This window comes from Nicotiana sylvestris, chromosome 9 (assembly GCF_000393655.2).
Source record: "Nicotiana sylvestris chromosome 9, ASM39365v2, whole genome shotgun sequence".
In the NCBI taxonomy this organism is placed as follows: Eukaryota; Viridiplantae; Streptophyta; class Magnoliopsida; order Solanales; family Solanaceae; genus Nicotiana; species Nicotiana sylvestris.
Window position 1 is genome coordinate 141,562,574 of NC_091065.1, and position 11,059 is coordinate 141,573,632.

An 11,059-nucleotide genomic window follows, 5' to 3' on the forward strand; every position below is an offset into this window, starting at 1 on the left:
TTTTCAAATGCCTTCCTTGACCAGTCCTTAGCACGAGAAATCCGACAGGCCCGACTCGATCAGTTTCTAGCACTCAAGCAAGCACTATGAGTGTTTGAGAATATAGTCTTCATTTTGACTCCTTGGCCAGATATGCACCATCCATAGTTGCTACTATGCGGGATAGAATCCACAGGTTTATAGCGGGGTTGGCCCCAGAGTTGACCGAGGCGTGTGCCACCGCTGCATTACAGGTAGTATGGATATCTCGCGAATTCAGGCATTTGCCCAGAATATAGAAAGGGTTAGGCATCGGCAGCAGAGTGCGGAGAGGACTGAGTCAGGGCAGCGTAAGAGGATGAGGTTTGTCAGGTCGCATGAGCATTTTCAGGGGAGATACCGGCCCCAGTACTTCAAACGACCACCAACACCTCCGCCACCTCAGCTACAGGGGTACAGGTATGACCGCTATACTCAGTCAGAACCAGGTGAGAGCCCCCAATCGTTAGGGTTGCAACAACAACGAGGTTTGAGACAGACAGGGCCATTTCAGCCGCGAAGTGCCATCTGCGGTCGAGGACACTTGGGCCAATGCCGAGCCAGTTCTGATGCTTGTTATACATGTGGACGTCCAGGGCATATGATGCGAGATTGCCCAAATAAGGATTCTGGGGATATGGCGCAACCAGCGAATTCAGCAACAGGATCAGCTATGTCGGTGCATCCTTCAGGGCACGAGTCTCGGCCTTCGGCTGGTAGAGGTCGAGGTAGAGGTAGAGGGTTAAGTTTAGGTAGTAACCAGAATCGTATCTATGTGCTAGCAGGTCGACAGGACCAAGAGTCTTCACCAGACGTTGTGACAGGTATGTTGACTATTTGTTCTCACGATGTTTATGTCTTGATAGACCCAGGATCTATCTTATCATGTATTACCCCATTTGTCGCGCGAAAATTTGGTATAGTGCCTGAAATACTAAGTGATCCTTTTACGGTATCTACACCGGTCGGAGAATCGATTATCGCTAGACGAGTTTACCGAGGTTGTACGATAACAGTTTGTGGTCGTCAAACCTCAGCCGACCTAGTTGAACTAGAGATGTTGGATTTCGATGCTATCATGGGCATGGACTGGTTGGCAGCTTGTTATGCCATGGTTGATTGTCGAGCAAAGACAGCTAGATTTCATTTTCCGGGTAAGCCAGTCCTCGAATGGGTAAGTAATACAGCGACACCCAGAGGCAAGTTTATTTCCTATTTGAAGGCAAGAAAAATGATCACAAAAGGGTGCATCTATCATATTGTGCGAGTTAAAGATGTCGATGCTGAGAAATCTATACTTCAGTCGATTCTAGTAGTAAAAGAGTACGCGGATGTATTTCTAGATGAACTTCCAGGTATTCCTCCAGAGCGAGATATTGATTTTGCAATCGATTTTCTTCCAGGAACACAACCAATATCCATCCCTCCATATAGAATGGCACCTTCCGAATTAAAGGAGTTGAAGGAGCAATTAAAAGATTTACTAGAAAAAGGTTTTATGAGGCCTAGTACCTCACCTTGGGGTGCACCGGTATTGTTTGTACGAAAAAAGGACGGATCGCTAAGGATGTGTATCGACTATAGGCAACTGAACATGGTAACTATTAAGAATAAGTACCCCCTTCTAAGGATAGATGACTTGTTTGATCAGTTGCAAGGAGCTAGATGCTTTTCAAAGATAGATTTGAGGTCGGGGTACCACCAGGTTAGAGTTCGGGAGAAAGATATTCCCAAGACCGCCTTCAGGATCCGATATGGCCACTTTGAGTTTCTTGTTATGTCCTTCGGGTTGACGAATGCACCTGCCATATTTATGGACTTGATGAATAGCCTATTCCAGCCATATTTGGATATGTTCGTGATAGTATTTATTGATGATATTCTGGTTTATTCACGTTCATAGGATGAGCATGTGGATCACCTACGAGCAGTACTCCAAACCCTCCGCGATAATAAATTGTATGCTAAGTTTTCTAAGTGTAAATTCTGGCTAAAGTCTATAGCATTCTTGGGGCACATTGTATCCGACGGAGGTATAAAGGTAGACACTCAGAAGATTGAGGCTGTGAAATCCTGGCCTAGACCTACCACTCCGACAGAGATTCGTAGTTTTCTAGGCTTAGCAGGATATTATCAGAGGTTTGTAGAAGGGTTTTCTTCTCTTTCAGCACCATTAACAAAGCTGACGCAGAAAGCGACTAAGTTTCAGTAGATAGAGGCCTGTGAGCAGAGTTTCCAAGAGCTTAAGAACAGATTGACCTCAGCGCCAGTTCTGGCACTTCTAGATGGTCTAGATGGTTATGCCATGTATTGTGATGCCTCAGGTGCCGGGTTAGGATGTGTCCTGATGCAACATGGAAAAGTAATTGCATATGCTTCAAGGCAGTTAAGGAAGCATGAGCGGAATTATCCGACCCACGACCTCGAGTTAGCTGCAGTTGTCCATGCACTTAAGATATGGCGGCACTATTTATATGGTGTGCATGTTGATATATTCACAGATTAGCCTGCAATATATCCTCAAGAAAAAAGAGTTGAATTTGCGACAAAGACGATGGCTTGAATTATTGAAAGACTACGATGTTAACATTCTCTACCATCCAGGGAAAGCTAATGTTGTAGCAAATGCTTTAAGTCGTCGATCTATGGGTAGCTTAACACATGTAGAGGCCGAGAAAAGACAATTGACAAGGGAGATTCATCAATCGGCTTGTTTGGGGGTTCGATTAGTGGACTCTGGCAATGGAGGAGTTGTACTCCAAAATACTGCAAAATCATCTCTCATAGCTGAAGTAAAGGAGAGGCAATACGAGGATCCAGAGTTAGTCAAGTTGAGAGAGCGGGTTCCACAATAGAAGAAGCCGTTGTTAGAACTCAAAGGAGATGGGGTTCTCAGATACAAGGGTCGTTTGTGTGTTCTAGAGGTAGCAGGGCTACGAGACAGGATTATGTCAGAAGCACATTATTCATGGTATTCTATTCACCCTGGTTCGACAAAGATGTATCATGACATTAAGGATGTGTATTGGTGGAACGATATGAAAAAGAACATTGCCAAGTATGTCGGTCAATGCCCTAGTTGCCAGCAGGTGAAAATATAGCACCAGAAGCCCGGAGGGCTAATGCAGACTATAGAGATCCCGACATGGAAATGGGAGGCGATTAACATGGACTTTATCATAGGTTTACCTCGTTCCCATCATAAGCTTGATTCTATATGGGTGATAGTCGATAGGCTCATGAAATCAGCTCATTTCCTACCGGTCAGATCTACCTACAGCAGAGGATTAAGAAAAATTATATATTAAGGAGATAGTGCGACTACACGGAGTACCCGTATCTATTATATCTGACCATGGGGCCCAGTTTACAGCACATTTTTGAATGTCATTTCAGAAAGGTCTAGGAACTCAAGTGAATCTCAGCACATCTTTTCATCCACAAACAAATGGACAAGCCGAGCACACGATTCAGACGCTCGAGGATATGTTGCGAGCATGTGTGCTGGATTTTAATAGAAGCTGGGATGAACATCTACCTCTTATCGAGTTTTCATATAATAACAGTTACCACTCCAGTATCCAGATGGCTCCGTACGAGGCTTTGTATGGGCGCAGGTGCAGATCTCCCATAGGGTGGTTCGATGTTGGAGAATTTGGGTTATATGGGCCAGACCTGGTTCAATAGGCCATAGAAAAAGTAAAGCTTATCTGGGAGCGACTGTTGACAGCTCAGAGTCGACAGAAGTCATATTCTGACGTGCAGCGATGAGATTTAGAGTACGAGGTTAATGACTGGGTATTCTTAAAGGTGTCACCTATGAAAGGTGTAATGAGATTTGGAAAGAGAGGCAAGCTTAGCCCATGGTATATTGAGCCTTATAGGATCAAGCGGAGAGTGGGCCAAGTAGCTTACGAGTTAGAATTACCCTCAGAACTGGAGTCTGTTCATCCAGTTTTTCATGTATCTATGTTACGGAAGTGCATTGGAGATCCTACCCGAGTAGTGCCCACGGATGATGTACAGATTATAGAGAACGTATCATACGAGGAAGTTCCGATTGCCATCCTAGACCGACAAATCCGCAAGATGCGGAATAAGGAGGTAGCCTCCGTGAAAGTACTTTGGAGAAACAATAAGGTGGAAGAAATGACTTGGGAAGCCGAGGAAAGCATGAAGTCTAAATATCCCTACTTATTTCCTCCTCCAGAAAAGGATCCGACTGAGACATCATAATCATAAGGTATGTGTATAAATTCTTACGTTGGTTATTGTCGTTGGTCATGAGAGGCTATCGTCGTTATTCATAATTATGGTCCTGAGTGTCGTTAGATTATTAAGCTTCTACGGGGAGAGTTGGTAGTGGTGTTGTTACAGAGACGACCTTGCCGAAGTTATATAGATCACGGGGAGTTGAACATTCGAGGATGAATATTTCTAAGGGGGGAAGGATGTTACATCTCGCGTTATTCGTACGTTAAGGTTTCTTCCTCAGTTAATTGACGTAAACTTGGGGATAAGATTATCTTGAGGTTAGCATATTTATGCTATTTATACCAAGCAATAAGTAAGTACCATGAAAGAAGGGTACGCGAGTTAAAGAAAATGAGTTTCGTTAAAGGTTGTCGAATTTGGATAAAATAGGGTCCAAGCTATAATACCCAACACTTATGGACTAGTATCATGCAAGCTACCATATGACCACAATAGTATAATGTATAAAGTATATTAAAAATAAGTAAAATTTTAAGTAATTTAAGACAAGATTTAATTATGTGGGTAATTGACTAATTATTGGATAATGGGATATTACCTAATTAATTAGGGGTATATTTAATAATGACTAAATGACATGGGTGGCAGCTCCTCCATTAAGATAAGGTGACTAATGTTTTTAATTAAAAGGTGGCATCTTGTGTAGTTACGTGTAAAGCATTGGTGTTGAGTAAGACTTTCCTAATTCAACCATTTTCAAAACCATTTTCCTTTCAACCATTTCCAAAAAACACAAGTTACAACCAATTTTGTAAGCTTTCCAACAGAACTCCTTTCAAACATTTTCCTAGTTCGGACAAACATCAATCAAGCAATTTTTCTAGCAAAATTTCTTGTAACGAAACAATTCCAACAAGAATTGTTGGAATCGTAGCAACATAGAATTTTGCGGTTCTAAAGAAGTACGGTGCAATCTTTTTCAAGAATATCAAATGAATTTTTTCCCTACTCCAGGTATGTTAAGGCTTAGCCCTTCCTTCATTTTGGCATGATCTCGTCATTATACAAGTTTGATAACGAGGCATAAAGAAAAATTCGTATCCCAAAACTTGCTTATATTTTGCTAGTCTCGCAAGTGACATATATGTTTCTTAAGTTTAATCCAAAAAAAATAAAATTCTTCGTAAGGTCAGGAAACATATCAAAACTTTATGAAGAATATAATCTCATTGAAGATTCATAATTTTTAACTTTCGACAGAACAAAAAGTAGTAATCTTTACATGTCATCTCATTAAAACATCATGAATCTCTTTTTGGCACTTACTTTCGAGGTAAAATATCAAAAGTAATTTTGGACGTTTTGTTCAACTTTTGTTACACTATTTCTATTGTCACATTTTTTTTAAATATAAGGGGAAGGGAGATAATATAAGAAGACAAAAAGGGAAAGGAAAATAAATGGGACCTAAATAAAATGAGGTTGAAATTAGTCTCCAAGACCCACACAGCTAAGTAATGGGATTTTTGTTTAGTGATTTGATTTCTCGTACAGTTGAATCTCCATCGATTGGGACTATGTCCAATAATAAAACAATGGAGACATGGGCATTAGTTACAATATTCTCATTATTAAGATTTCATATTCAATTGAGTATTTCTTTCTTCCAGTCAAGAGAGCAGAGAGTCTATATATATAGTATTAAAAGTATTTTCATTACCATCAAGTTATAATCGATGGGCAGGCCCCTATTGGGCAACCTCTGATCAGATGGTAAGTTATATGACGATCCTACTATGGCCGAGCGCATATGGGCGAGCCCAGTTGGTCGAGATACAGAGCCTAATATGGCCGAGCGCTTATGAGCGAGCCTACTACGGTAGAGCAGATATATATGTATACCGAGCCTTATAGGGTCGGACAGCTATTTTACTTACTATATTGAGAGAATTGAGTCAGTATTATCATATGAGCATTTCCTCGAGTTTTCTTTGACTCCCAGTTGTTCTCAGTTGTTATATTATCGGTTCAGTTTCAGTTTCAGTATATTGTCTTACATACTCGGTACATTATTTCGTACTGACATCCCTTTCTGAGGACGCTGCATTTCATGCATGCAGGGTCAGACATACAGACGGGTAGACCTCCTCAGTAGGTGTTTCCCGAGATCAGCTTTATCGGTAAGCTCCCCTTCTTTTGGAGTTACCGGGGCTAGCAGTGTGGTGTGTATCTTGTGTTTATATGTAGATAGGATATGGGTAGGTCGGGGCCCTGTTCCGATCGTAGTACATCTATTATTAGAGGCTTGTAGATATGTCCTGTCAGTTAATACAGTATGTTGGACTGGTAGGTCCTGTACGTATATTTTGTTGGCTTGTCAGTTGTAGTAAATATGACGGCCTTGCCGGCCTAGCCTTATGTTGATGGTTAGTCAGCGTTAGTCTCTATTCAGTTTTATACTTTACATCGTACATTTTCTTGCAGCCCATGGCCAAAAATATGACATTACATGTTCAAAGTCTCTGAGTCACAGGTGACACACAAGGATAGTTGAGGCACTGAGTGCCAGTCTCGCCCCTAAGCTTGGGGCGTGACAAAATGTCAACTAACACTAACAATCCATCCACCATTTTGGATTACACTAACTCCAACCGGATCCTTATATACCGTCCTTCTCTTATACTACTTCTGTTAGCCACCTTGGGGCATAAATGAGATGGGTGTGGTCAATTGCACATTCCTCTGTTATTGTTGAAGGTATCTCAAAAGGCTTATATTCCTCTGCCTGAATCGTAAATACTGACAATCTTCATTAGCTGGACGCCTCGTACCCTTCTTCATCTTGCTTCTTTTACTTGTTAAAACTTGTATATATCTTTTGAATCTCTCATTTACTTTTACCATAGGGGTGGATAGATATTCTTGCCCTAAGGCTCCTTATCAAAAGGCTTATATGTCGTATCAAGAGGCTTCAGTACACACATGATATACTAAAGACCTTACATTTACTCATCATAAGCATCATGAAAAATCGAGTTCCTCTAACTCAACTCTTCCATATCTACATTCAATCTCTTACCAACTGGAGGTATCATCATATTACAGGTAGAATAGAAACTAGGAGTTTGAATTTTTATAAATGAGCTCTACCTCACGAACTAGAGTAAGAAGAAAAAGTGAGAGTCCTAAATGCCCTGCAGCTTCCTGCTTAAAAGTGTGGTGCATGACACACACATAAGCAAGACTCTATTAGACACGGCTTATAGACTCCCTAGGACAGAACTACTCTGATACCACTTTTGTCATGACCCAAACCTATGGGCCGCAACGAGTACCTCGTACCTTACTTAATCGAGTACCAACATAACATATCTTTCTTATTGTACTTTTGTTGGCAAATGGGCCAAACGGGCCGTCATGGGATGACCAAAATAAACATAGAGGAATACTCAATATATGATGACCCAACCTGATATAAAAACTTATACATGTGATATACGGGCCTATAAGGCCAACATGATCATTTGTAAACTCAAAACATAGGCCGGCAAGGGCATACAAGCATTCGTATACATGATATTTATCTACAAGCCTTAAGAGTACACACTTAACATAAAGGTCGGGACAGGGCCCCGTCATACCAAACAATACGCATCTAAATCATACTGACCAAACAAGCAACTCCGGAGCAAATGGAGCGCACCAACATCTTCCGCGGAGCTGATAGCCTACTTGGAGGACTCTCGACCTGTCTATCAGGATTTGCGGGCATGAAACACAACATCCCCAGGCAAAAGGGACGTCAGTACGAATAATGTACTGAGTATGTAAGGCACATAAATAAGTACATAAAAGACATGGAAGAAATATAGAGTAAATGACTCGACTTGTAAGTCTGGATAACTCTGTAAATCGTGAAATACTTATAGTGTCATGCATATGCGTATGAATGTCATATCGTGTATAGGTACATGCATTCATAACATCATCAAGCCTATGAGGACATCCCATCATATCATCTCGTCCACTATGGGAAAAATCATCAACGTATACCAGCTGATCAGGAGGTGGTGCGTATATAACGCCATAACATTTCTCATATCCCATATATATACATATATATACGAATATATATTGTCATCTGGTCATGGGTCAATGTACATGTATAAATGCATGAAATGTATATGAAATACGTTAATAAAATCTCTCGGTACGTCATAAACCCATTAGGCCCCTGATTAATATCATGAAATAAACGTTACAAACTTATGTAGTTTTGATACCCATGAACATATGATAGAATAATATGACACATGAGGAATCAAGGACATAAGCATCTCTGGTATTTCTATGTATAGAGTCATTTATGGAAATTGTGTATTTGCTCGTTTTGTTTGTATCGTATGGATCATGCCAAAAAGAAATAAGGGATAGCCTTAACATACCTGGAGTAGGGAAAAATCCGTATGATATTCTTGGAAAAGATTGCACCGTACTCTTTTAGAATCGCAAATTCTCATATTGTCACTGTGCTAAGAAATCTCGCTGGAATTATTTTATTTCAAGATTAATTTCCGTTGAAGCCAAAATAATCATTGGAATTGTTCTTGTTCGATTGAGATTAACTTCTGTTGTTTTCTAAATGTTGGAATTTAGGAAGAAAGCTATAGGATCACCTTTGATTGTTTTAAGGCCAAACATCAAATATACTTATGTAAGTGTCATGTGTATGACACTTAAAGGGCCACCTTTCATTCTAAGCTATGAGTCATTTTAATTTGAATGAGGGGATGCCACCTCATGCCCTTGATCTTTATTTAATATAATTCCTTAATTAAATGGGTAATATTCTATTATCCAATAATTAATCAATTACCCATATAATTAAGAATTATCTTAAATTACTTAAAATACTACTCACTTTTAACATACCTTGTACACCTTACTATCATGGTCATGTAGTACCTTGTATGACACTAGTCCATAAATACCGGGTATTATAGCTCGGATCGTATTTTATCCCAAATTGCCAAGATTCGACGAAACTCATTTTCTTCGATTTGCCTACCCTCTCACCTTCACGGATTTTCTTATCCTTTATTTGAAATAGCGTAATACTTGTAACCTCAAAATAATCTCATTCCCGAGCTTGCATCGATTAACTTTACAACGAAACCTTAACGTCTGAAAATGCGGGATGTAACCTCTCATTCCCCAGCTTTCATCAATTTACTTATGGAATACTTTCAAGTACGTAAACATGGGGTGTAACATGCGGTGCTCAACTCCACCTGTGTGCCCTGCTCATGCTAAACTGTTCTTCAAAAGTGCAATGTAAATTGGGTGCCTTGAACTAATATGATAGAAATAGGCACACCATGCAAGCTGACAATCTCTTTGATATAGATTTGAGTCAACTTCTCTGAAATGTAAGAAGTCATGACCAAAATGAAGTATGCAGACTTGGTCAGTTTGTCCACAATGACCCAAACAACATCAAATCTACTCAAAGTCCGTGGCAATCTAACCACAAAATCCATAGTAATATCCTCCCATTTCCACTCAAGTATAGCTAATCTCTGAGTCAAACCACGTAATTTCTTATGCACATACTTGACTTGCTAACAATTCAAACACCACGAAGCATGACCAATAATGTCTTTCGTCATCCTCCACCACCAATAATGCTACTTCAATTAACAATACATTTTCGTATCACCTAGATGAATATAAACCGCAAACTTGAGCCTTCTCAAGAATTAACTCCCTCAAACCACCCACATTAGGAACACAAATCTGTCCCTAAAGGCGCAATGCACCATCATCACCAGTAGTCACCTCCTTACCACAACCTCGCAACACCGTGTCCTTAAAGACATGCAAATGAGGGACATTATACGGGCAAGCCTTAATGTACACAAATAAGGACGACTTCGCAAAAACACAAGCAAGAACTCTACTTAGCTCAAAAATATCCATTCTCACTAATAAATTGGCCAACACTAGAACATCCATAGCTAATGGCCTATCCACGGCTAAAATAAATTCCAAACTCCCAATACACTCCCCCTTCCTAGTCAAGGCATCCGCTACCACATTTCCCTTCATCGAATGGTACAAGTGAATGAGATAATAATCCTTTACCAATTCTAACCACCTCCACTACCTCAAATTCAAATCATTTTGCTTGAAACCTCAACTCAGGGAGGAGATAATCAAAGCACTGTTCGAATACAAAGATATTTTTGCATGGTCATATGCTGATATGCCAAGTCTAAGCACTGATTTAGTGGTTCAAAAATTGCCCACTAACCCGGCATTCCCTCCTGTCAAGCAGAAGTTGAGAAAGTTCAAATCGTATATGAGTGTAAAGATCAAAGAAGAGGTCTCCAAGCAGTTCGATGCGAAAGTTATTCGGGTTACACGGTATCCTACCTGGTTAGCCAATGTTGTGCCTGTGCCAAAGAAGGATGGCAAGACCAGGGTGTGTGTTGATTATCGAGATCTCAACAAGTCAAGTCCCAAGGATAACTTCCCACTGCCGAACATCCATATTTTGATCGATAATTGTGCCAAACATGAGATTGGTTCTTTTGTGGATTGTTATGCAGGATATCACCGGATTTTAATGGACGAGAAGAACGCAGAAAAGACAGCATTCATCACACCGTGGGGAACGTACTGCTATCGAGTCATGCCATTTGTCTTGAAAAATGCTGGGGCAACCTACATGAGGGCAATGACAACGATATTCCATGATATGATACACCGGGAAATCGAGGTGTACGTGGATGATGTGATCGTAAAGTCTAGAAAGCAGTCTGAC

The 11,059-nt window shown here is 40.4% G+C and overlaps 1 protein-coding gene across 1 annotated transcript; it reads left to right on the forward strand.

The window, feature by feature from the left end:
• Positions 1-238: 238 nt before the first annotated feature.
• On the forward strand, positions 239-2,873 carry LOC138878340 (uncharacterized). Its single transcript, XM_070158007.1, has 4 exons — positions 239-842; positions 942-1,723; positions 1,922-2,059; positions 2,520-2,873. The coding sequence occupies exons 1-4, from the start codon at positions 239-241 to the stop codon at positions 2,871-2,873; spliced, it is 1,878 nt and encodes a 625-aa protein (XP_070014108.1).
• The last annotated feature ends 8,186 nt before the right edge of the window (positions 2,874-11,059 follow it).

Excerpts from the sequence above, each read along its gene's own strand:
- LOC138878340 (XM_070158007.1), top strand. The coding sequence starts at position 239 with ATGGATATCTCGCGAATTCAGGCATTTGCCCAGAATATAGAAAGGGTT. Across the intron at positions 843-941 it reads TTCACCAGACGTTGTGACAG|TGCCTGAAATACTAAGTGAT; the intron begins GTATGTTGACTA and ends AATTTGGTATAG. Across the intron at positions 1,724-1,921 it reads TGAGGTCGGGGTACCACCAG|GATGAGCATGTGGATCACCT; the intron begins GTTAGAGTTCGG and ends TCACGTTCATAG.